Genomic DNA, 27,631 nt, shown 5'->3' with positions numbered 1-27,631 from the left:
TTTTCACCCCAGCTGTTTAAAGTTGGTGCATAATTTCCAAATAATGCTTTAATGGAAAATGTTCTAGAAGGTCTCCAGAGGAATAAGGAACTCTTGTCTCATGGCTGCTTGTTTGGCATGTGCTGCAGGCATTTGCATTGTACCCTTGAGACGGTAAAATGCTCTTCTATCCTCCGGGCGGTGCTCTGGACAGGCTATAAACAATAAAGAGACTTTATTAATAGCTGCTTCGGCGCTATCAGCATTGACAGACTGGGTTCCCCCCTCTCTCCGTCTTGTGAGCTGAGGGGAGGAGAGGAGAGGAAAGGTGAGGAGAGTGATAACACTGAAGCTGCTCCATATTGATGCCATTAAGGAATTCCCTACAGAGATTTCCCAGCAGCCCCTGTCATCAGATTCACTGGTTTACAAACAGATGTGTGTGACAAGTTTGACTACTCTTCCTCCCGCTTCTTTTTTCTGCAGCCTTGCATTGCCAATCAATCCATCTGCCTGTTTTCCTACTTGCCCACCCACTCTACTGTAATCTTTGAACAACAGCTGCTTCTGCCATGCCAGTGACATTAGATGTTGAATAAACAACTTAAAATGTTAAAGCTCTCGAAACTCCCATTCTTAATGTAATCCCTGATTTGAGATTTAAGAGGGAGTAAAGTCCAACACAAACACACCAGTGCAACTCGGGCTAATTTCCAACAGTTTTACAAATCGGCTTTCAGATTCTCAGACGGCACAGAAGTCTTTATGGTAGCAGGCCAGAGTGACATTTCTGCAGCTCTGCTTGCTTGATTTGTAGGTAAAAGCAGATTCATTTAATGGGTATTAGTTGTGCAGGAGGCAGCCAAGCCCAAAGTAAACCCAGACAAGAACAGAAGTTTTACAATATGAAGTTATGGAACAGTAAAAATTCATGGCTTCATAGCAACTTTTGGAACTGATAACAGAAACATATTCAGGACCTGGTTTTCCAGAACGACGCAGTACAACTCGCACTCTAAATGCTTCTATGACTGTTTCTACGAGCCCACGAAGGGTCACAGCCACCCCGTTGACCTCATGGAAGGAAAAAGAAGGAAAGCAGTCAGAGGCAGAGAGAGGAAGAATAAGAAAGAAGGAACATATAATGATTATCTTTGGCCAATGGGTTATGTACCTGTGCTTGGAGAGCTACAGGCCTTTGTGGGAGTATTGATCTCCCAAGTGTGTAACCAGAGAAACCCTTTCTGCTGTAGGGCTCAACCGAGGCCAAGCCTTCCATCCCATCAGTCATCTGAGTGCTCGGATCCAGCCACCACTAATACTGTCTGTCATAACTTCTGTGTGCAGTTTGTGTTTATGCCGTAACTGTGATAACTGCCTCTTGCAGCCATGATGCCCGGTCTATTCTCTCTGCCATTGATTGGAAACCCTGGATAAACAAGTTTTGTTAAACGCTCTGTAGCTGCAGTGTTGAGGAGGATAAGCCCAAAAAGACTCAGTTTACCACCTCATCAGTCCTCCGCACTGTGATGTCTAAAGTCCCTGCAAGGTCCTTGTCCGTGTTTAAGGCCAGTGGACATGAGGCGGGCAGTTGTTTAATTTACCCCACAAGCACGTCCAATGTACTGCAGGGGACCGAAGTGAACCCAGGTCCTCCCTGAATCCACCAGACCCATGAGGATTTGGTTGGCTGGTGGGATTTACGCCAGGTTCTGTCTGAAGCAAGCTGGTTCTGCGGTTAATCCACAGTGCTGTGGACCTCCTGGTCCTCACCGTCTGCAAACCATCTGCTCCAAAGTCTCTGCTCCTGTAAACCAATGCACAGAGCAATGGTGATTGCCTCAAATCCGCTCTGGAGGAAGCTCAACTGCCTCGTCTGTAACGCACAACGTTTGAGACACCAAACAATTCCGGTTTCTGGCAGTCTTTGCATACGAGCGCGCAGTTAATGCGCGTGCGTGCATGTGAGCGTGTGACACACAATTTTGGTTGTTTATACTCACTGAGCCAAGAGTTTTAAGCTCTGGAGAAAGATGCCATTCACTTCTGAGCATTTTAGTTACGCACTCAGCATGATCACATCTGAGTCTGGCCCGTGTTTGGCTTGGAAACACGACATCCATTTCTGGATGTGTTTTTGTCAGATGTAGCTTACTACCATTAGGCCAGCTTTTTTGTCTAAAACAGACGCATGCTTTCAACTTGAGGCTAATTGATCGAACGTGTTCGTCTTGTCTCAGGAAAAAAAGCTCATGGTGCAGTTTGTCCAAGCCAAACAATAATCAAGCTGTGCTCGCGCCATCACTCTGAAGTCTACCCAAAGCACTTGAAAACAGAGCTTTGCACTCCTGTTCCTTCATGTACTTATCTCATTATTCCAATTAATGTTCCCCGGGTTTGCTCTACGGGAAGTCAGGACTTTGGTAAGGGAGAGCTGTTGCGCAGATGACAAGTCCCGCTCTGATTTCTGCCACAGTGGAATGACGGGTGATTAACGGCGATCTCTGGCCTGGGTAATATCACGGACAATCCGGATCAGTTCTTCCCGCCAGCGGGAGCGGAGTGAGGAGCGTTTTCCCAGGACAGAAGGAGGGCTCTAATTGGCAGCCGCCCTGTCATAGTGATTATGTATGCCTCACACCGCTGCCTGTTGTGACTGGGGGAGCCACGGCTTAATCTTCATTTAATAAGGCTGCTCCATAGGGGCTGACACAGTAGCTGGTGAGAGGGCCTCAGAAGTACCCAGCCTCCTTTGGACAGCATAGATGGCCTGGCTCCGGACGCAGGGCCTGGTTTGGTGCCTGACAGGGAAATCACCCCCCCCCCCCACCCCCCCACCAACACGGCCACCACCCCACTACCCCACCACCAACCGCACAAGCTTACATCGATCATTTATTTGATTAAATGCTACTGAAATCTGCTTGTGAAGACGAAAAAAAAATTGCGAACAGGAACATAATGATGATTTTGCAAGTATTTTGGAAGTTTTGCACTGTGCTGCAGTGAATAAGTGTATGGGTGAAGAGGAAAGACACATCAACCTGTCATTGGCTTGGCCAGGTCCCCAGCATCCCAGTGCCCATGGCAGTTATGGTCACCGCCGTGGTCACAGTCGCAAATTAACACAAGTAATGTTTCAGCTATCCCACATTTACAAATCTCTGCCATAGATTATTATCCCTTCTTCCCCCCCCGTCTCTGCACTTATGTTTCACATCTCGTCCTAACCAGATGAAAATTGATCATCTAGCTCATGTCTGGACAGACAATCAACACTTGCTTTATGCTGATGTTCTCAAACCAAACTTTCGGGTTTATTTTTCTGCCTCTCGTGCAGTTTAGCGGTGTTAAATCTTCCATCGGAGCAGAAAGTCATTACCAGTAGTCTCTGAGACTTCTCTGCCCTGGGTACATTCCTTATTGGGGGGAGAGGATGATGCTGGAAGCCGGGGGTAGAAGGAGGAGGAGGGGGGGGATCTCTGATTAACTTCCCACTAAGTGCCCCTGCTCTCTGACCAAAATAAATATGGCTGCTGTCATTTTGTCAGCAACTGTCTTCAGAGAGCAATATTTGAAACACCCCATGATCCTGCTGGCTTTTATATGGAGAATCCATCGTCATACCACAGGCATGAGCCATAAACATGTGGAGGCCTTTCAAAGACCAGGGGGTGGAGGGATTGAAGGAGGGAGGTGGAAGAGGAGGGGTCAGCAGCGCTCACTGGGGCTCCATACTCCACATTATTGTCATCTGGTCTTTTCCAAGCAGGAAGAAAGAGGAGGGGTGTGAGTGAAGTTTTTTTTTCACACTCTTTGGCCTAGTTGAGTTGTGGTTTTGCTGAACTGCCTTTTGTAGACTCGTGTACACACATTAGATACAGCAGTCCTGTTATTTGTTTCACTCGCTTTATTGTGAAGTTCGCATTGGTAGTAATGCTCTTCCAGTGAGTCCTAGCTAGTGGATATAGATATCTTTGTAGAATACACTGAATAGATTGACAGCCATGACATCAACATCTGATGTCTTGGCTGTCAATGGTTGATGTTTATACACAGCCATGACTACAACTTGCATATTTTTAGGAAATCATGACCTATAGGGATCTTCTGGGAGCTTGAAAACCTGGATATCCTTGCGCATATAGTTCAGCGTGACTTTGTCAAAGAGGAGGAACACTGCGCTGGTTGCCAGGCTTCCGTTGTCGTCTTCTGGCAGAGGAAACGAGGCATATGGGCCGACATCAACAGCCCCATCAAAAACAGACGTACGCAAACAAACAAAGTGGCAGCAAACTGGAGGGGGGAAGAAGGAGGAGGAGGAGGAGGAGAGGGGGGGCGTACTGTACAGAAGTGGAATGTTTTCAAGTTCTCATGCTCCACAAACGGGAGCTATTTCCCCCCGCTGAGCAGTATATGGGCTGATATTGCCCATGACATGGTTGGGGCTGTAAAGCGCACCTTCAGTGAATGTTCCCTTGATGGGCAGTTTATGCTGTTACACGCTGTGATTTTTTTTACAGCAGTCGAGACATGGTCTGTGTCTTTACAGGGATGGATAGCAACAGCTTGTGTTGAGATCTTTGAAGTGGAGTTCAGCTCATATATGGGGCTTTTTTTGGGCTTAAAATACCATAAAATACCTGATGACTGCACTTGTGACATGACGGACATTCGCTTCTAACTACAGCTGGTAAAAACGTCCTTATTTTCTATCAGCAGGCCGATGGCAGACATCGATACAGTAAGGTGTTAAAGGATTTTACAGAACAGCTTTAGGGGTGGCAATCTGTAAAAGCTGTAATGAAACCTGCTCACCCTGCTTTAAAACATTTCATTAGTATGGATTTGGAGTGTGCCATGATGTTCCAAAGGCAGTTTCAGAGGCTCTTCAACCCTGACAGGAATATATTTCTAGCAAAACACTGAATTTTGTACTTTATTGGAAATATTTGGAATGGGGAACATTTATTGAATACAGGCACAAAATATCATCTGTTTCTTCTTCAGTCCAGTCAAAAAACATCAAATGCCTATATCAGATTGACCCTATGTTGAGGTGGGCCCCTGTCTCGGGCTTTCTCACCTCATATTTAGATAACCCGAGCTGGTGGGATCTGTTTGATCGTGCTGCATCCCCGCACCTCCTCTCTCTGTCTGCCAGACCTCCAGTCCGGCACCGCTGCCAGCTCTCCTGCGTGAAACGCTTTCATCTCCACATCTACACCACACCAGGCAGATGAGGATGCATACGCACATACACTTACAGACGCACACATTCACGTAGCCAGAGCGTGAGCCGCACGTAATAGACACCGACAAACAATAAAAACAGACCTCACAGGCAGAGCAAGTCGCCACATTATCTGCTCTTTTCCTCGTCGCTGTTTCCATTCTCTTTTCCTGTCTCACACTCGAATGACACTCTCTCACTCATGTATCACATATCACAGTGCGCCGCTGTCTGAAGAACAACGTGCATGTCGCAGAGGAGGATGTGTTCGCGTGGCGCACATTGTATGAGGCAGCCCCGCATGCACTCTCCAGCGGTCTGGCTGGAGGAGAAAAAGAAGGAAGGCGAGGAGCCGAACGGGGGAGCCTTAAAACATCTGGTGCACAGTTGCACTGGCTCAGCCGCCAGAAGCCCCTCTCCTCTCCTCTCCTCTCCTCTCCTCTCCTCTCCTCTCTTTCTCCATCATTGACTGACGTCTTGATAGAGACATCAAATCTTTTAATTACAGCTGGTGATTCAAAGGGAGGCTGTGGCTTCTGACCCACTCATGTCCATGAGCATGGACCGAGCGCACAGACATGCAGACACAACAAAGCAGCAAGTATAGGCCTGCCGGCCTTTGGCTGCGTGTGCGTCTCTGGTCTGGGTGTTTTTCTGTGTGTGTGAGCTAACAGTGACAAATACAGGGGAGGACACAGACTAACAGCACGGCTATTATAGTGGTAAGTAGAGGCCAGGGCCAATTTACCGGGGCTGAGAAGCACTGCACTCCCATCAACATGAAAGCGCAAAAAACACAAAGGTGATGTCACAGGTTAGCGATTTCAGTTTAAAGGAGCGATGCACAAGTCGCTAACCTGAATGCATTTTCTCAATGCCACTGCTAAGACCAGCCTGTCTGCGGTTAAAAACTGCTTATACGCGAGTTGAAAGAAGGTCGCTGGTCTGGAGCCAGTAAACAGGCACCTAACTGTAAAAATAACATTGACATAGCATCCCCCTTATAAAACTGATATGGCACCAACTCCTAAAGAAAATATCTGGCTCTTTAGCGGCTAAAATGCTGTGTTCAGCAGCTAGTCACTAACTTTCTGTGTTGTTTGGTGCTGCCAGGCAGCATAAAATGGGTTTATTAGAGCTTTTTTGCCTAAAATAACTGCCTGATGCTGTTGAAACCTATATCTATATGAGCGGTGAGAGTGAAACAAAACAGTAAAGCTGCAGATTGTAAAACAAAAACAATTTGGTCAAAGAAGCTGAAATGCTCTGTGGAGCTGAGGGGAACTGCAGAATCATATGATAATTTTCTGCAGGTTGTCACTGAGAGCAAAGCTTTTCACTTTAAACTTCATCATTTGACTCAGTACTAATACAAAGACATTCATAGCAGCAGCTTTAAACATAAACCAAAAATGCTCCTGACTGCCTTAGTTGTAGAAAATATTCTTGAATACTTGACATAAAAAAAAAAAAATTATTGCCTCTTGTTATTACTTTTGTAGAGGGGTAGGAGAGGTGGAGAAAAATGGGCTCGATGACAAAATGCCAGACATGTAAAGGGGAATTCACTGTAAAATATGCCACTATGAGTGTGATACTTCCGTAAATTCAGACAGGTGTATGCGCAAGATGCATTCCTGAGCTTATCTTTGGTGTTTGTTCAGTTATGGCGGTTGCACGTATTGAAAGCATTTAAATTGAACTGAATGTAAATTGTGAATATGCCATTTGGTAGTTTACATATTAAACAATGTGTTGACACAACAATCAATACTAAAATTGAATTAGATCAGCAATACATTTAATTATAAATATACAGTTTTGGCACACACTATAACATCACTACAATGAGTCTCAATCTTCTTCCAGGTTTTAATTTTTCTTTCTAATGGGAAGTTCACTTTGGCAAGTATTTTACTCAAGTCTGTAGTTGCTCATTTAGTGGTATTAACATGTAATGCATGCAAAATGCAAGATTTTGAGTCTTGTAATGTGAGGAATACCCGTTTTATTTCCTTGTCAGAGGATATTTTGATGGCTCTCCAAGGAAATTCTCAAGGCATGATTGAGTGCTCGGTGTAATGAAACTCAACCCTTCCCAGGTATACGGAAGCCCTTCAAACATAAATGCTCCTTCCCGCTGGGTGGCAAGGTTCAGGACCCTGATCCCGGCAGACCTTGAGACATTTCTTTCAGATTAGTGGGAGCTTAAGTCTCCCTTTGATTCGATTCCCCTGCAACATCTCTGGCAGATGCTGCTGCCTTCTGGAGTACACAAACCTCTCCATGGCGAGGTGAGACCCTGAAATGACCGTTGAAATTGCACTGTAATCTTACGCAGCTAAAAACAAGAAAATGTCTGCCATATGCCTCAAAGCCCTCTGTTTGTGTTTTAGAGAGCTGAAGGTGGATTATTGACAAGAGTGGGAGAGCGGTGCATGGGTAGAGGAGCTGAGCGGCGGCGACTCTTACTGCCCGTGTCTGTGATCAGATCTGTCAGAGCCACTCAGCTGTCTGTCTGCCTGGTGTTTGACAAGTGTTTGATGCAGCACAGGCCTTAGAGAGGATCAAGCCCTTCCTGAGTTGGTTTTACCTCTTCCCCCCCCCCCCCCTTCCCCTGTGAACTAATGAACTATTTTTATCTACAAATATGTGCAGTCTGTTGGATCATCAGAGGAGATTGAATGAACGACAGCGTCCTTCCAGAGTTAGTTGAACAATCAAAGAAAACAAAAAGCGTCAGTCAGGCTTGATTCCCTCATCACTGGCCATTGCACAGGGATTGCGGCATGATCCTGATGGCCCCTGTCTCTGTTTTAATGTCTAAGCCCGTCTGACTTAGCTTGGCTCCCCACTTGTTAGGGTCTGGTCCTGTTTTTGGACAGTTGTGTTCCGTGTCCAAACATGTGAGGGATTTCCTCCTGGGGTTTCCCAGTCGAGGGAAGGGGGGATAAAGGGACTCGTGCAGAAATGAGATATAAAGAGGGAATCAAGCTGGACAATTTCCTCCTATATCCTCCCCAGCTCCCTTACGGCCCCACAGAGACCGGGAGGATGCAGACCAGGTGGAATTAGAGAATGAAGAGCATGTGCACACACATGAACGCACGTTCCACACTCGTGAGCACACTGTTGTTGTTGCATGCATGGTGGAGATGGCGACTGTGTGGATCACACATGGTCACTTTTTTTCTTTCTTAATATAGCCAGAACATGCTGCCCCTCTTAGTTACTGTCAAGCTTTCTAATCCTGCATAGCACATTTGCAGTTTGCAGTGTATTAGAAGTCCTCACCAGTTGACGATCTCCGTGGAAGACATGGAAATAAAAACACAGCATTGTTCTTTTATTGTCATGTAGAGGTAATTAGTGCTAGTATTATCAGAGTGATCAGATCAGACTTTTATGCATTCTACCATCTGACCTTTTGGCAGCTTAGCTTATATACTGGTCCATATTTTCTAACAGTGTGTTTTCATTTTTGCATTGCAATTGAAATGGCTTTTAAGATTAGGGCTCTCTGATGTTTTGCAAATGTAACACTGTCTCAGGTGATGAGTGTGGCCAGGGTTTGATCCAATGAGGCTGCTAACGTTAACCCTAACCCTAAACTCTGATAGCATCCTGGACTGTCCTGCACACGGTTGAGGAATACTAAACAGTGGACTTGCTGGTCATGAACAGAGATTTTGTATTTGATCAGAGGGGTTTAGAGAATTCCAGAAATTCCAGTTTTATTTTTCTGTGTGTGTACTCAGATACTGTACCAAAGTAGACCCTACCATGGGCTGTAGGCATGTACTACCCGGCTGAGTATTTGCCAGTAGTTTAGTGTTGACAAACTGTTTGTAGAAACCCTCATCCATCCTTCCCTTCTCCACCTTATAGGAGTGCAGAAAGCCCCCTTCTCTTAGGGCATCTTATTGCGTGCCCCCCATGGCTGTGTTAACAACCATTTTATTCCTCTCCATAAAGTGGGGTGGTGTACTATAATGCAAAGGGATTGTTCATGAAGACCTAGAGGCTCATGAGCCAACCAAATCCCCAAGCCAGGGCCCTCTGTTGGGGGTTGACCCTCCCCATTACCTGAGGCCCAGACTGACATTATGCTTGTGGAAATGCAGATTCACCTCCTGAGATAAATAAAAAGTGTTCCAAATACGCATTTTAGCAGTGTGAAGAGGTGACCCCTGTTGCAGGATGTGCTTTTCCTGCCCTCATCCAATGTTCATATGAGGATGCTTTTAAAAGTGCACAGTTAATCATGGTGGGGTGCTGGTTTACACAGAGAGAAGACTTGTGAGGTCCTGTGATGTGAGTATGTTTCATTCCATTAGTCAAGGGATGCCAAGCCTGATTTGCTGTAAAAACGAGAAGGTAGAGTGTGTAAAAGTACACTAAACTGACCTGCCAAGTCCAGCTTTTATTAGCTTTTACTTCTTAATGGCCCAGCAAAGATAATGAACCATGTAGAGCTGCAGCAGCGAGTGATGCATCACAGTAGAGACATGGGAATGTAGATGACAGTTATATCAGACTGGCTTGGGAGCAGTTGTTATCACAGATTGAATAGAACATTAAATCCATGCTGGATCTCGTGTCTGTTGAAAATGATTGATTTCATCAGCTCAGTGCAATACACTTATCGGAAACTAAGATGAACGACTATCATAACTCTGTGAGACACTTTCTGCTTTATATCACAGCTTGTGGGGATTATAAAATGGATCAAAGCCGTCATAGTGATCTCATCTTGATATAGAGGTCATGGAAATCAAAGTGGAGTGCTTTGGCCCCTTTTTTCTGCCTTTGAGGAAAGACAAACAGAGTTCACATCTGTAGTAATTTCCCAGCTAGAATGATGAATTTGCTACTGTATATCCCAGCAGGTTTCCTGATCTTTGGATCTGCGGTCACATTTTAAACCACTCCCTCATACACTGCAGCTATCTTCAGCTCACCCTGCCTTGCCCCCGAGCACACAACAAATACAAAAACAAACAGACCCACACCAGCGGCAAGCCTTCAGGAACTCCCTTTGATAAGTGCTGAGCTTTATATTTTTCTCATCAGAAATGAAACACAACATTAAGCCATTCATTAAAGTCAACTAAAGCTAATTATCCTTCATTTACCCAAGTGCCCGTGGGGCAGGAGAGCCCCATATACTTAGGCCCAGATGTGTCGATGAGTCAGTCTGGAGATAGCAGACCGCAGAGGGGGCTGCTCACTTCTCTCTGAATCCTGTGGTTTCAAGGCGCATCGGGCTCAGCAGGCCGCTGGTGATGCCTGTTCGCTGCTGCTGACGTTACCCTCATGACACCACTGGCTGCGTAAAAGCCACTGCAATAGAGCAAGGTTCCAAACAGTAGATAATGATCTGTTATACGCCTTAATTCAAAACCAGGTTTCCATTCAAATCACCCCTCGATGCTGCAGGGGGCGACAGTGTGCGCACAGATTCATGCTTTGCAGCTAAACTCTCTTAACGTCTTTAAATTCTGGCAGTTTCAAGTGGAAGTGGGAAAACTGTAACAGATGGCGGCATGTCATAGCCCAGAAACCATATTCATTTTACTCATTAGACCTAATTTCTTCTTCTCCCTGTCTGGTACCCCCCACCAGACATCTAGAAATAATGGCTGAACCACTTTACCGCTGGGATGACGGAATCTAGCCTTTGTTGCTGAGTCCAGTTGTCTCAGGATGAGGCATCTGCTTATTGCAGTTTAGCAGAAACATGTACATTTTGATGTGAAGTTTACATGAAAGACTTTCTGTGCATGGTGTATATGAAGCTGTTAATATCAATTAATTTGGGGGAAAAAGTGGTATAACAACGATAGGATGCCATTCCATTCAATTCAATTTAGGCTGAAAAGCCAGGTGTGTTTTTCCATATAAATCTTGACTAGTGCAGCTTTAAACTAATAAACGTTAACATGGATTGGTAAGAAACCATCTGGTCCTGTGTGGGGCCCTCTTCAGCTCCCCTCGGTCAGGAGACTCAGTGCTGAAGTTGTCGTGTATATTGAAACTGCTAACAGTACGAGCAAAAGTCCAACAAAATCAATGCACTTCACAACTTTTTTAAAGCTGTTGTAAAGCAACTGTCAGAATTGTTAACACAGTCAACAATCCCTTTTGTTCGTTCCATTCAAAGTCAGAGGCTGTAAATTTGTTTCACAGACGTTCTAAAGTTTCAGAGCCGCAAAGGTTGCGGAGGTTATAAAAATGACTGCCTGTGTGAGTACAGTGACGCAGCCTGGGAAAACCAGCAAAAAACCGTGGACGCTTCTGCTCTGTGCACAGCAGAGAGTTGTTTCAACTGCCGGCAACTAAAAGTACAACTTAAAATGTGCAATTTGACTGAATAATTTCAGGAAGTTGCCACAGCAGTGCTGGTCATTAAAGCATTTATGAGCATGCATTACAGTAATGTGATTACCTTTTTTTTTTTAAACAATATATTTATTGAAGTTTTGTGCAGATATATCAAGGTTACACACACATATTTAACAGTAAACAAACAAATAAACAGACATTAGGTCCATTCAAAATCAGCATTTGAGTCCATGAGGTGAAAGAAGAAATAGAAAAGAAAAATAAAGTGCAGCTCTTGATTGTGGTCCTGTACTGGGAGTAGTTATGTTGTCCCAGTTTCGCTCAGCAAGTTAGACAAATCTTTGTTCTTGATATACCAAATATAACCCCCCCACACTTTCTGAAACATTTCTTGCTTATCTTTTAAAGTGTACGTAATTTTTTTCCAATGGTAAACATAAAGACATTTCTTTGAACCACTGCCCAATGCTTGGCTTGCTGATATGTGATTACTTTTTGTTGTAATATTGTATAGGGGATTAGTTCTACAAGGAAAAAGAAGAAATGCACCTCCTGGTAATTTAAGTTGACTTATTTATGTGTGAAAAAAAACATCATCGTGTTACACGTTTCAACAAAAGGCACATGATGTGACCAGCCAGCCAAACTGAAACCTTGCTTGTGTTATCCTTGTTGTTGTTCTGTGTTACCTGTTCGGCTGCAAACCCTCGGCAAACAGTTGAACTGGTTTCACTGGGCTCAGTGGGCTGTTCTCTCTGCTTCTGCCACCTAACAGAGATGGGAAAGGCCCAGGTAAAGTTAGAAGGGACCAGACCAAAAGAGGGACAGAGAGGCTGACAGATGTAACACCCAACAACAGGCAGCCACACAGCACTTGGTTATTTTTATTGAAGCGAGGGCTGGGGCATCAGCCTTGTCAAACGGCCCACCCGGTGGTCCAGATAGCCTGTCCAGCACTGCTCTCACCTCTGATATAAGATCATTTGGTGATTTGTTGTCAGCCTGGCCCAAATCAATTATCTTAAAGGCCAGTCCAGCTATGGTAGCTTGCAATACTATATAAATGACTTTAGGAATATTTCTAGGGATTTCAATGCCATGCTGACATCCCAGCATCAAAGTACATCTCAGAAACCTGAGAAATTGTGCCCCAAATTTCCTGCTTGGAAACCTGACCTAAGGGATTATTCCATTTAATTTTTCCTAGTATGGTAGGAAGAAGTAATTCCCAACTTTCCAACATTTCTCAAACACAGCGTAAGTGTTGTAAATGAAGGCGTAGGAGAGGAGCCAGTTCTTACTTTTTGGACTTTTTGGATGTTGACATAATTTAATATCTGTCATGGAAGGTTTCTACTCGATAACCTGCCTTTGAGCACTCAGAGGTGGTAACCCAAACGGTGCAAGGGTACAGTTCCCGTGTTGTGAAATGCAGCAGAGCATGACTCTGAACTGAGCGGGACTGATGGAGAGAGGCTTTAATGTGAGGGGTCATCGTCTGTCGTGTAGCCTTTCTGGGCAGGTTGTGGCCACTCCTAGCTGGTGTGATCGACCTTCTCCAGAGGGGAAAAAACACGCTGTCTGAACTGACCATCGGGCATATTAATCACCGTGTCAGTCATGCATGTTTTGCCAGGACTTCTCCGCTTAGAGACGTTAATCTCCGAGTCGGGTTTTCGCCTTAACTTATTGTCAGTGAAACGAAGCATCAAAGAGCTGAGTGGTGAGCTAACCTGCTTTTTTAATCTCTGCGCAGATCCTCCACCGGGTCACAGATGAGAAAATAATGACCGACCTAATCCCAACATTAGCTTTTTAAATCGGAATGCGTATGTTTTAAATCATTCTCGCCTCGCAGCGTGGTGATAGTAAGCAGAGCATGGGGGGAAAGGGAACGAAAGAATGAAAGAGTGAATGAAAGAGTGCGATCCAGGGTAACCTTGTTAGGGCGAAGTGACGCTGTGCAGAGAGCCTCATGTCAGTTGGTTGGCAAGATGAGCTTCTTGTAAATGATTGTCCTCTCTGTCAAAGCCCTGATTTCTTTTTTCCTACATGTGACGTCTGTGTCTCTGCCGCAGTATTTCCCAGTAGTGTTCCTCCCAAACATCGTAGCTTTTTCACATCGTCCAGCCCTGCGTTTGTTACAAATTTCTGCCTTTTTACCCTTCTCATCTGCACCGTGTTCCCCTCCGCCTCAAATGTCAGATCACCCTTCTGCAGCATTTCATTGCAAGCAGACAACGGCACAAAGCGTCATTAAAAGTTTTGGCCCACGCCTTAATGAACTATGGGTCACTTGAGGTCATACCACTGTGTCCCACCTATAAATCAACTGGAAGCTAAGTTGTGCAGCAGTATAGGGCAGTGTCAGCATCGGTAACCTTTTCCCAGACGGAGGAGTTGTCGGTGTGTGAGTACAGAGAGCACTGGCTGGCTACAGATCCTTTCCCCTTCACAGCATTATAAATGTATGTGTGAGCAGGCCCTTAATGGCTGCTAATCCAATTTCTGCCACTGAAATCAAATCTCACTGGCGCCAGTAGTTCTCTCCTTCCCTCACAAATAATGGCCTCCGCTTTGGCCTGTTTATGAAAAAGACGAGCCGCCAAAAATTCCGGCTTTACCTTCCTTAAGTCCAGCCGAATCTTCTTCAAAATTGTTTGGATTTTTTTTTCTGCCCCCCCCCCCGCCCCCTGCCTCCTTGTCCTACGAAAGTTATTAATTGACCGTCTGCATCGAGTGGAGGGATGGGGTAACAGGAGAGCGGGGGAGAGTTTTCAGCAGTATAGGATCCCATTTACCGTATGTCTTAATGCCTTCTCGAGGTCAGCCATCGATTTTTCTCAAACCTCAAGCAATGGAGATAAGATTAGGCCTTCGATTCCTGCGCTGCCGCCGGAGCCGTGAGTGGATGAAATCACTTGGCCTGTGCCGACAGTCGGTGCATTGCTCTTTTTAGCAGGTCACGGCCTCTGTGATTACAGGGTAACATATAGATACCCCCACAGTGGCCTCAGGGCGAGCAAAGAAAAAGGTTTTTCCAAAGCATCCTCAGTGACAAAACTGCAACTGAACGCCTGATTTCAGCGGGACATGTTGCATAATGCAGACTTTCTCTCATGTAAACGTATGTATATTCTTGAGTTTGGTCCCCTTTTCCAAAACAAAGATATTAGTTTTGACACAGATGAAGGGAGCTTTGGCTTTGGCTTCCTTCCCTCTGGATATGGATTTGACTGATTATCTTTCAGTGCATCAGTTGGACAAGTAGTCATATTGCCGTTCCGCAAGGAGATATTATTCTGGAGTGCGAGCCTAATAATATGATACGTCTAATAGCGCTTAACTCTTAGTTGGATCTTCACCACGCCGTCGTCTCGATTATTGCTGAGAGCCTCAAATAGCATCACAGGGACATGGAGGGGGAAAAGACAGAGAGAGAAAGATGGGGAAGGAAAAGAAAAAGCGTTGGATCCCGGGCGGCTTTGGGAGGTTATTGAAGAACGTTCACCACAGTGCGTGCAGAGGAGTTTAATATTCTTTTGCTCACTGGTTTGGCAGCTGAAAAGATTGAAAATGACACTAAGTATTTCTCAAGCTCACATAGGTGATATAGAAGCTCGCGATCACTGACGCGCAGGCACACAGAGCATGTGCATCGCTCACAAATGCGCATGCACGGACGCAGATGCATAAAAGAATTCCGCAAAGGTCATTTCTGACAGCGCCGCACAACCGTCCTACCGCAGGCTCTGCTTCTGATTCCCAAATACAAAACATTTTGATTAGCTCTTGAGATTTTTGTTTGTTTGTTTGATCAGCTTTTCATTTGAAACTCAAACACAAACGTCAAGCTGGCAGAGGAAGATTGTATCTCCGAAGGAAAACTAAACAGACGCAACAATTTTGGTTTGCTGTAGTGATAGTAAATGCAGCCAGAACGGAAAGAAAAGCATAAAGACGGATTCTAATTTTGTGATAAAGCCATGCTCCTTTGATCTGATCCGTACTGTGCCAGTTACACGGCAAAACAAAGACAGAGAATGATTTGAAACCTTCTGCGCCTTCCAAGACAAAATTATCTTTACATGCTGTAAGATTTATGAATTTGTTCTTGGTTTTGAAAGCAATTGAGATGACTTAATCATTTCTTTCCAGGCAAATTAAACTGTTTCCTCTGTGAACCCTGGTAATCAGCTTAAGTGATTACAACGGTCGTAAATATGAGATGATGAAAGCTCAGTGTTCAGAGTGCGCAGTGCCCTGAGGAAAAGCTAAATGGGAGTTCTTGGGTAGATATGATAGACCATCTCATAAGGAGCATATCAGATGCTGGGGGAAGGGGCTTTTGTGGGGATTGGTTGCCCTCTAGCTGTCGGCATTGAGATTGGGTTATGAAATATGGTCTGGAATAGGTGTGTAGGTGAGCTCATGAAGTGGCATCAGTTAGTTCGGGGAGTTTGAGCTGAGGCTTGAAACACAGTGATAATGCTGCTGTCGGATTGGATTTTGCAGGGAAACTGGTCAGAACTTAATCTTACAGTGATGGTTTGAAGTTTTCTGTTTGGCAGGAGCATGGATCTGTCTCTGCATCCCATATAAGAATACGCACAGTGTCCTTACAATATCCAGAATGTGGTGATTTGCAAGGGTGCAATTTAACAGCGATGACTGGAAAGCTTCAAGCATCAGTGTGTATTCGGTTCCTGCTGTAGAGACTTCCATAACTTTTTCCTTTTTTGTGAGAAGAATGTACAGTGTCTGACGGCTGTCATCAGCTTGCTGCAACGAAAGCCGCAACAGACGAACAAAGACAAAAACCTTGGAAACAACTGTCCTACAAAGACATACAGCTTAAGTTTGTGCCTTTTAGTTATTTTACCTCAGAATGATCACTGGTATGGAACCTGCGTGAGGACTAAAAGGTACTACAGATGCTTTAATACTGTAATCTTTACAGGATGTGTGAAAAATACCGGATTTAACGACAACATGTGTTCTCTCAGCTTTCTTGTCCATTTTAACTAGTTTGAACAACTCTTAAGGATTAAATATACTGTATATCAATCTGGTTTATTTATATTGCATTTGATATAGATCAGTTATCAGTTAAGACATTGGAATATATAATTTAAATCGCAAAAGTTCCACTAAACTCAAAAGCTGAGGTGGCAGCTAATGAGATAGTTGTCTTCAACAGGCGTTAGCTTTTGTTAATTTGTATTTTATTTTACTTTTTATTATTACTTTTTACTATTTAATGCGTTTTATACCTCTTGAACTCAGTAGCTCAGTCTGCATATGCAGCTGCTGAGTTTGTTTCTGTCCTGCTGTTTTTTGTGTATATAAGTGTGTGTTTTGAGCGCTGTTGCAGAGAGCGTAAAACTCTTTGGATTACAGATCTCCTGCCCAGTCCTGAACTAGCCAGGAAAACTACTTTTTAACTTAACTCTCACATAAGTATTTGTGTTTCAAGAAATTGCTGTAAATGCAGGCTTTTTGAGTTTAAATGCAGCCTTGCGTCCAAGGAATGGTCCACGAAGGCTATGCCCGTTACAGAGGGAGTTTAATGCTGCACCGTGCACTTTATTGCCATCAAATGTAATTCATCTTGAGTTGATTGCACTGAAAGCCGTGTTTATCAGGCACCTAGCAACACTGTTTTGAATGAAAATTACCCCTTTAAAGCACAGTTAGGAAAATGAACCTATAGGCCAAATGCCTTTCAGCTTCAGATTTACTTTAACAAACATTATCATACTGTAAGTCATGCAAAAAATCTAAAGTGGCATCAGCTAAGCAAGTGTACAAAGTCCCAGGGTAATATTTTTCAATTGGAGGGCATGTGATTTTGATGGAGGAGATGTGAAAGTCGTTTTCCAACGGTGAATTTAACTGGGAGCCGTGCGCGAGAGTCTTTATAGCCATGGCTCAGGCTGGCAATGTGACTCAAAATAACAAGATTAGATTAATTGCAGGAAATAGCTCTGAGATGGTTTGATGTTTGCATGCATCTGTATTTTTCATTGGGAGACCCTATTAGCAGAGCAATATCTCGCTCTCTCATGCGTGTCGGCTTAAACAAGTGAATATTTTCAAATGTACCTCATAGTGTGTAGCCCAGAGAATGGGAAATAGGTCTTTTGTAGTGCTTAAAAGGCCACCGCAATGCCAGCACATATGAGAAGGCAATTAGAGATAATGCAACATTTTACACTCCGTTACCTGTTTTTCGTGAGAGCAAAGGCTCGAACAAGTGTACTAATAAGACCCAGAATCAACAACGAAACAGCGGGGCTTGTTTTTCTGTAGCCTTTTCCTGTGCTTCCCCCCTCAGCGAACCATAGCGTGGCTTGTTTCTTTGTTTTCTAGATCAGGATCCAGATAGGGTCTCATCATCCAAGCCTTACTCCACTTTTCCCCCCATTAGATTTTCTTTTCCCTTAAATTCCCTCACACTCACTCCCCCTCGCACACATACATCTCGCACACACACCTCGTTATCTTATTTGTGGCCTTGGCAGCCAGATTGTTGCCTTGTGGTTCGGTAGCCAGAGTTTTCTCTGTCACAGAGAGCCGTGGGTGCAGAACCTCCACCGCACAAGCTTCCATGAGAGCAGGAAGTTAGTTCCCAGCATGCCTTGCCCATCCCAGTGAAACCTGGGATGTATTAACCTTGGGCAGGGGGACCTTTCCAACTTGGAAAGAGAGTTATGCAACATCCCATACTTATCCCCCCTCTCTATTGCAGTGACAGGGAAAAGTGTTGGGCTGAGCAGACATTTGTTTAAAACTGGGGTTCGGTCTTCAGGGTTGGAGCAAACAAAGACCTGATATGTGATGTTCCCTCATAAAGGTCACTGGCAAATGTTTCATAACTTGTTAGACATCACTATAAGGGATTTTTTGGAATCCTTATGAGCCATCAGCATACTTTTCAAGAAGCGGTTTTCTGTCTATTCCAACACCTTTTTCAAATTTTCAAATCCAACTCCAGTCAGTCTCCCTTGAAGGACTTAGCTACCAGTAGCACGCATTTTCTAAAGAGGGAATAAGGCTGAATTTTTGATACACTGCCCCTCTATAAGACAAGGCATTTACTGTTTCACTGTTTCCGACTTTACAATGACTTAAGCTACCAGATCAGCTCTGCTGATCATTACATTGAGAATCTAACAAATGTGGGTCATATTGCTTTAAGGGATAACTGTTCCTCTCTTTTTCTCTCTTTATTCCCAGGTGGCTCAGGGAAGCACCGATCCAAAGAACCAAAGAAGAAGAACAAGCAGAGGCTGCGGTTTCGGGCCCAGAACCAGCACAGCGACCACTTGGCCTCTGCCCGCACCAGCCAGTGAGAACTAAACCTCCGGACTTCCCATTGAACAAAGAACCAACGCAAAGCTGCTAGCTGCTGCTGCACCCATATTCTGACCGACGACTATCCCGAACCCCACCACCTCCCCACCTGCCTTCTAGCCCAACCCCACCTCCTCCCCTGCCCTCCAGAACACAACAACCGCGACCCAGAAGTCCGTCACTACAAAAATACGCGTCTACCGTGCGACATCGGTATCAACACACCAAACACGTGCTTCATGCCTCTGCCTCCCGCTGCTTCTCCCCCTGCTGCAGTGACCAGCCAGGTGACTCTGTTCTCTCCGCCCCGCCCCTTGCCTTGTGGACATTTACAGTTGACATTACTGAACTCATTTCTCGTCATTAACAATGTCATTGACCGTTGATGGAAGACGGAGGGGCAACCGGGTGCTGTGGAGGTGGGAGCGCTGAATGGAGGGGGATGGATAGAAGAGGTGATGAGGGTTTATGCAAGCTAAACTGTTCGTGGAAAATGCGGGGTGGGGGTGGGGAACCGGGGAGGATTTAAAAAAAAATAAAAAGATGGATGAACAGACAAAAGAGATTTGGCTGAAGCAAATGATGCTGATGGACAAGAAAATGGCATCTTGAACTGAAAGAGACTGTTTTTTTGTTCCTGTATTTATGTCACAACTACCCTCACCTTCCCCTCTGAATGGAGACGGAGCGTTCCCATGTGTGGCCTTTATGTTATGTACATTTTTGAGAGTAATATTAAAGAAACTACCATGCATAGTTGCAAAGTATTTTATTCTCAGCACAAACTGTTTACGTTCAGACCGCTTTATGCTCTAACTGTATAGTGTGGATAAAAAAAAAGAAATTTAGTTGTTCGACTAGCATGGCAACAGACTCATGTGTATATAGTTTATCTAATTATGAAAGCTTATTACTGTATTTTCAGTATTGACTCGTTCACCGTTCTAAATGTTTTAGAGATAAAAAGGTTGTAATACCAAGCTACAGATTAAAATGATTAAAAACAAATAATAAACATAGCCGCCACATAGCTATTTCATTTATATGGTATATATTTGATTTATTTATTAATTCTATTTTGTACTTTTTTTTTTTTGTTCAGTGAGAATTTTTGCCTCATACTGTTACTCTTATATGCTGAAATATTCTTTGAGTTCCTTATAACAGTGCATATCTTTAACACGTGGAAAAGGTTTCTGTCTGATGTCACGCAAAGTGTTGTATTACATTCATTTGACCTCATCTACTGATTTCAATGTTTTAAAGAAGAAGAAGAAAAAAAAGACAAATAAACTATGCTTTGACATATTCTAGGTTTAAGAATTAGGATCCAGCAAATGTATGGTCACAGGACTGCATATGTGTACATTGTGTTTTATTAAAATACATTTCATGTGACTGTATGATGAAGCCTTTCATTTATGTCTATGGCTGTAATATATGTGGCTAAACTCCGAAACTCCCGCTTCCTTGTTTCACTTCAGTGTACAATTATGTGATTTCAAAAACATTTGTGAAATCCATCATGTTGCACTGCATGACACAAGTGCTACCTCCAGCCAAAGGATTGGATATGGTCGATTGAGCCTTAACAGCATGACGGCACTGTCAAGGGTTTGTAATTCACTATGACGTATCCTCGTGAATGGTACAAATCCAGTGCATGTCTTTGGTGGCTCGTTCATTTCCAACATCATACTGTAATGCCCTAACAACATGTATTTGGCCGTGGCACTTGTTTTTCATCACGCGCACACATTCGATCACCTCTTTATGCGATGCACGTCCCACTTATTCACTTTTATGGTTCTCAAAACATCAAATAAACACGTATAAAAGTCTTCTCAAGGCTAAATCTGCCTGGTATATGGGCAAAGAGAAATGTTTCGATCCAAGTCATGGCTAATTTAGCCGAGATCCACACTGTATAATCACTGTCCCAAAAGAAAAAAAAAAAAAAGCCAAATCTGCCAGACAGCTTATGGATACACAGTAGCAGATGAATCACGTTGTGTCACATATATATCACCCTGGAAGACACAGACCACAGTCTTCCTGCTCTGGTTAACCCCTCTGAAATCACACATGATATTTCCATGGGGAGGCTGTCAGTGTTAAAATACCCTGCTCTTTATATGCTCCATGTCCATCTTGAGGCCTAATGCACAGCAGATTTAAGTGGCTGAACATCTTTCACAGGTGTTCAAAGTGGCACTGCATATTTTACCCGGGATGTTATTCATTTTCACAGCTTAACACTTCCACCCTGTTGACGTTGTGGTATGGAGGCCCGAAACGGACAGAATGCAAAAGGTTATCAGGCAAAAATTATAACTGAACACATCATGAAGTAAATAAAAATAAGCTCTTAAGCTAACTTTCATCATTAAACTGCACCAGCCAGTGCATGTAGTGCTAATCATCCACATACTGCGTGCTGCTGTAGCATCGCCATAACTCTTGTAGCTAAAACATTCAAGCCATTGAAGTCTACAAAATCTCAAGGATGAGCCAATGAAGTTGTAAACTTCCATTATGGTCCTTGATGAAGACAAAAAGATGAACATAACGTTATGAAGACAGAAGCATGCTGTGAACGTGAATAACATTAGCTAGATAACTTCTTAGCGTTCATGCTGTAGCTACTGTTACAAGAATTCAGGCCTGCACAGTGATGCTGCAGCAGCATGCAGTGCACTGTATGGATGATTAACATTATCTGGTGCAGTTTTAGCAGTTTTTTCAGTTATGATAGTCGACCACTGAAGTCCTCTTTATTGCTCCACAACCCACAGACAGGTTCACACACTACGCTGCACACACACACGGTCATGGTCACGTCATTATCATACATGCATAAAGAAAATAGGAAATAGGATAGCTCGTATTCAGTTACATCTTTGACTTATCTAATAACCTTTTACCACATTTTGTCAGCTTCAGCACTCCATATTGCACTACATGTCTCATAAAATTGCATATTATTTTCAAATAATCCTTAACGCTATGTGAGTTTTCACTGTCATTAAACTGCATATTCTCTCCAAAGTGAAGTCAATAAACAACTCCATGTAGCCAGGGCCCAGCAGTGCATGAAGCAAAGCAAAAGTGACTGTTGCAGGGAACGAAAGAAGGCGTACATGTAGCGAGTTGTTTTTAAAGACATCTGCTGCTGGTTACAAGTTAATGAACGATTCACAGATGTCATCCCCTGGGCCAGACTATCACTGCTCCAGACTGGGGGATTAAACCTAAAGGCTTACGGAGAGGAACTGCACTGAAGTGGATTCATTAAGCACAAGACCACCACTACAGCACACGTTGCAGCGTCTACAATGGGGAAAAAAAGAGGGTACAAAGAGAATCCATCTCACATTTTGGAGAAATGGATCTCTTCATGTCCCTTCACCTTTCTCCTTTGACATCAATCCACTGGGTTGTTTTTTTTCTATTGCTGCAAGAAACAGCTCACTGATGGTATTCAGTGTTGTTAAGAGGGTTAGCAGTCATCCACACATCAGAAGGAGCGGCCCTCTCTGTGTAAACCACTTCTGTGCTGTGTGTATGCGTGCACGCATGCCTCTGTGTGCGTGTGTTTTAATGTTTGTGCTGAATGTGGTTAGGTCGCTGAGACTGAAGCTCCCTTTTAATCTGACAGAGAGCATTTTCATTAGTTCTGTTGGGTCCTATTATTAAAGCCTGCTTCAAAGGCACAACAAGTGAAACCACTAACAGGAAATGACCCAGTGGGCTACACTGTATAGATCAGTGATAGCAATCTCTGTGTTTAAGGCAGGTTGGCATGGCACATAAATGCGTCTGTTGTATACACTCTAAGTACCTTGCAAGACAGTGAGAGGATAAGGGGAGGGGTTCAGGGACCTCTGCTCTACATTCACATTCTGTAGCCTACTGTGAGTTTGCAGCTGTGGCAGTTGTGGCACATGTGACACATTCGTTCCAATGCAGATGGCAGAGATGGAAGTTATGACATTGGTGGGGCAAATAAGATTGCCCGGGATAATAAATGTTGTAATAATTTGCTCTTTTTAATAACTGTATAATGAGCCATCGCTTGCCCTGCGAGCTGAGGGAAATCTGGAATCATTAATCTTGGTATGGTCTAGCCATGGTGTTTGGCACAAGCCGGAACAGCAACGAGTAGGAACATAGTGGTGTCAAAGGACAAGCAGAGCTTAATATTTTGAACAAGTTTGCCATATGTTAGCCATCATGGTGTGTACAAGCCCACGGAATGGTGGCATTAATGGGTGACTTTTATTACTAAACTCGCCCCTAATTGCAAAAATGCAATCCAAAGTCAACTCTCTATGCAGATTTTGGCTTCATCTGAAGTTGCTAGGTTACAAGTTAATCCCAAAAATAAATATGTTCTACAATAAAAGCTAATTGTCTGTGACAGCTTTCTGCTTTGCTGCAGAAACGTTTGAAACAGGAAATTGTAAAAAGACTCTGAGCAGTGCTGGAAGTGCACGACGATCACAGTCACTGAGCCCCTCCACATGTGCCTCACCTGATGCACAGGAAGTGGAAAAGATTCATGATCTTAATTCTCACCTTGCGCATTAATATCACCGTGCTGTGTTTTTCTTTCATTCTTGGACGACAAATGGTGGAATATTTATGAGTCACTTGCTGTGGTAGTGTTTCTGCAGCTAGGCTTCATAACAGCAGGTGCAGTGGGGGACATGGGACTTTTTATCACCATCCATTACATGGAACAGACAGGCCTTTCTGTACCTACCCGGTGTGGCGTTTCCTATGGGTGCTGTAAGCATTTTTTGGCTTATTTAACCCCGCGTTCCTCTGAAATGTCTGGCTTTTTCCTTTTACATTGGGATCTAAACACAACACAAAGCCATTGTCCCTGTTCACTTGAGGGGAATATAGGCAGAGCAGCTCTGTCCTCCCTCTCAGGATATGACACGCAAGGGCTTTATGACTTGAACTGATTCATACTGTGCACCTTAAACACATTACAGGCCGGGCAAATATTTCCTCTTACTGGTGCTTTGAGAGCCATGGGCACAACCATTATATTGGGCTCAAGAGCCAGCTGGTGAGGACAAATCCACAAGGATTCCTATTTTCCCCCTCCTGACTCTCTGGCAGCCCTTCTCCATTCATTCAATTTTTATATGTGCCTAGTAGCCGTGTTACTACTGGTTTCAAGGGAGAATTAATCGAAAACAGGTCTTATTAAAGTATATTAAGACCAGTTGAAGTGGATATAATGTGCTCAGTAAGGGCCCAGAAGGGTTGTATCCGAGCCATAGCTGACACTTGTGGCTTCGGGTAGTGGGGCTGTGTTATTCTGTAGTGGCACTGCACTGGTTCCAGGGGGGCCATTCACTTGAGCCAAGTGTTGCATTGTGGGTAAGCAGATTTTAAGTGGGTATGAGTACAGCAGGGGGTAAAGGAGGGTCTCATTGTCCAGGAATGTTTATCCCACCCCCACCCGCCTTCATTCAGGGCCGGATTATGCAGCGCCATGGTTCAGAAGCAACCTTTGCCCCGACTTGGAGGGTCTGTGGAGGGAATATTCATTCATACATATACACATGTACAAACAGACATTATCTTCCTAATAAGAAGCCAGGTTGATTGCTCCCTCAAGGTGCAAGTAGGTGGAAGTGGAGCCGCTGCAACAGGGTGTTGTACCTCTGTCTCACTGGCAGGGCTGGGCTCTCTGAGAAGGCTGGAGCCAGTGATGCTCCCAGCATGTACAACACAGTCATCATCCTCAGCACAGCACATTTTATTGGGCAGTGTGTGGGTTGTAGAAACGTGTTTAATCAACTCAGCTGTAGGGGAGGTCTTGACCTCATGTCAGTGGTTCCCAGCCTTGATTGTATGTGTGTGTGTGTGTGTGTGTGTGTGTGTGAATGGCTCCCAGCCTTTGCTGTGGAGTGTGACCTGCGGTGGAGCCTCTGGTTCACACTCTGCTCTCCGCTGTTGCTGGTTTAAGTGATTAACTGTAGAAAGTGATGACTAATCTGTCGGTTAAGAGTCTGAAACAATTGCAGTCGGATGAGATATTACAGGCAACACTGAATGCAATGTGGCCCTCTGGATCCAATCAAGGGGAACATTAATAGAAAGCAATTCCAAACTTCTACTCCACAGTGTCAGATATATTCATTTTAAAAAGTATTACTCACAAATCATCAGTCCCAATGGACAAATTAGTCTTTAAAATTATTCTGCCAACCATGGAGTAAAGTTAACTAACATGCTTTGAAATGAAATACTATAAAATAGTCCAACAGACCATAAATAGTAAAATAATTTTGTGTATTCAATCATATGTTGTTATTTTCCCATTAAACAGAAAGTTCGATTCCGTCATTCATCTTTAGCCATGTTAGCAGCATGGCTCCAGGGACGGCAATGTCAGCCTGTCCGTTGGTCAGTCCATCGCTAATATCTCAACAGCTAACGGACTTGGTCCAGTCATTCATGGTCCCCAGGGGATGACACCTACAGACATTGGTGATGAATTTTTCCTGTAGCATCACCAGCTGGTCAGAATTTTAAAATGTGCGCTGAAAACATAGCTCTCTCAGTCACTTGAATGGAACAAGTCTGTTTTTGAAGTGGGGGGCCTGACGCAACATAAAGCAGAACCCTAGGGCAAATTAGGTTTAACCTGGTTCAACTTTTGCTGCAGTGCAACATGATGCCATCCGGCAAAGTGCTGCATTGACCCCTCACATACATTCCTGGAAGATAACCATGTAACATGAATACTGTATTTCTCTCAATCGTGTTGACAAAAGCTAAAATTGTTACAGCTGCAATAGCAGAGAGCAGGGTGGTAAGATCAAGTATTGCATATGTGAGTATTACAATTCATGATGCAGTGATCCTGAGTTTTACTCTTTTTATCGTTGAAACAGCAAATCATGTGGATTCATGTGTCCATCTTCCCATCAGTCTTGCGTCTGATCTCTCAGGAAAACAAAAGATACCATGACTACCTGTTGCTCACTGCAGCTTCCACGTCTGTGCGTCTCAACAAAGATCTGAGGCTATGCCATCGGCGTCTGAATGCCATCAAGAGAGAGTGTTTACGAATCAAATGACCAACAACAGCAACATCCTGTGACTTCCTCAGCTTACCACCCGCACACTTTAGTTTGTACACTTTAAAAACACTAGCTTGAAGATTTATAAAGCTAGTATACTGTAGTTCACCGATGAACAGGCCCCTAATTGCTGCCTGCCTGCCTGCCTGCATTGTGTTTTGTGTGTGTATGAGTCAGATAAAATAAACCACATGGTGCGTGTGCGTGTCTGTGTGTGTGTGAGGAAGCTGAACAGAACCCTCTGCTCATTTACTATCTCCTTGTGTGGTTTGGCAGCTGCTCTGTTGGTATGGGGGCGTAGAACGGGCATCCGTCTGGGCGTGAGGCAGGCCTGGCACGCCGCTCAGCCCCCTGCAAGGCTGCATGAGGGTGGGATCAGAGCAGGAGTCCGCCAGGCTCCAGACTGTTAGTCTGTGCATGTGTGAGTGTGGGCAAATGTGTGTGTTTTGCCGTGTACATCTACCTCTGTGTCTGTGTGTGGGGGGGTAATTAAATCGTAATCATATAGCCATCACAGGTTTGCTATTGTTCTGCTTGTCACTTGCAATATACTGACCTCTCTGTATGTTGTTTCAACATTCATAACATGATCACTGAATCTGAGTCTGTGTGTTCCCCTTTTCTGCACTGAATTAACACCAGACCATTTATTTGACCTTTGTGGTCATTATAATTGCGAGGTGCAATCCAGCAATGCTGAAATAACACAATAGCATGCATACCACCATGGCGAGATGCCATACCTCCCCTCACTGTGCTCGATAACAAGCGAGGCATAGCAGAGCTGAGCTGGGCCTGCTTAGCACTTGGACAGCAGACCGCCCTTGGAAAACGAAGCGGCCTCATTGTTGCTTGTTAGACGCCAGTGGAGAACCCTATACTAATTGTATACCACACCAGTTCCATTTATTGTAAATTAACGGTTCATCCGCAACACTTGTCACTCATCCTGGTCATATGACATTTTATTGATATCAAAACTGTATGTTAAGGAATAGCAATAGAATCTGCAGGTACAGTATTTGATATAAGCACGTAGTAACCACAGCATGACCAGATTTAGGATAAATTTTAGTGGCTCCCAGGCTGGTACAACAATCCTGTTGCCTCATACTTGCACTTACTTGCCTTCAGATATCGGCTTGCATCATTCTGTGGGTGATTCTGGGAATAGGAAAATCCTGAGGAATGGGATGTTCTCTATGTTTCATTACAGGCCCAGTCTGCACTAATGAGAATTATAAGCAATTTATTAAAAAATGTGTCCCATATAAATGTCCTATGAGACACATAAGCAAATCTATCTTCAGCAAAAATAGTAAGCTTGGTGTCTTGTTAATACATTCTTGATATATACAATCCAGTTTAAAGTCTGATATACATTACAGTAATATTACAATAACCTGAATTGTCAACAAAAACCGCCTAACGGTTGGTTATATTTGTATATTTTGACCTTCACTTCACTTAAATGTCATAAGACTATCTGATAATGTAAAAACCATATTCAAAGTACAAATGAAGTAATATCTGTTTGCAGTCAACAAGCCATTTCAGTTTTCACTCTTCGCACAAATCTTGTGCAATAACCAAACTGCCCTTGGCCTCG

At 43.9% G+C, this 27,631-nt stretch overlaps 1 protein-coding gene across 1 annotated transcript in view; it reads left to right on the top strand.

The window, feature by feature from the left end:
* Nucleotides 1-19,348, top strand: part of rspo2 (R-spondin 2) — a 54,599-nt gene extending 35,251 nt beyond the window's left edge. The window contains exon 6 of the mRNA XM_041943133.1: nt 18,797-19,348. Within this exon, the coding sequence (XP_041799067.1) occupies nt 18,797-18,912 (116 nt within the window). The 3' untranslated portion in view covers nt 18,913-19,348. The remainder of the gene's footprint in view (nt 1-18,796) is intronic.
* Nucleotides 19,349-27,631: the final 8,283 nt, after the last annotated feature.

This window comes from Chelmon rostratus, chromosome 8 (genome assembly GCF_017976325.1).
Source record: "Chelmon rostratus isolate fCheRos1 chromosome 8, fCheRos1.pri, whole genome shotgun sequence".
Classification (NCBI taxonomy): Eukaryota; Metazoa; Chordata; class Actinopteri; order Chaetodontiformes; family Chaetodontidae; genus Chelmon; species Chelmon rostratus.
This window is presented reverse-complemented; position numbering and strand designations above follow the sequence as displayed.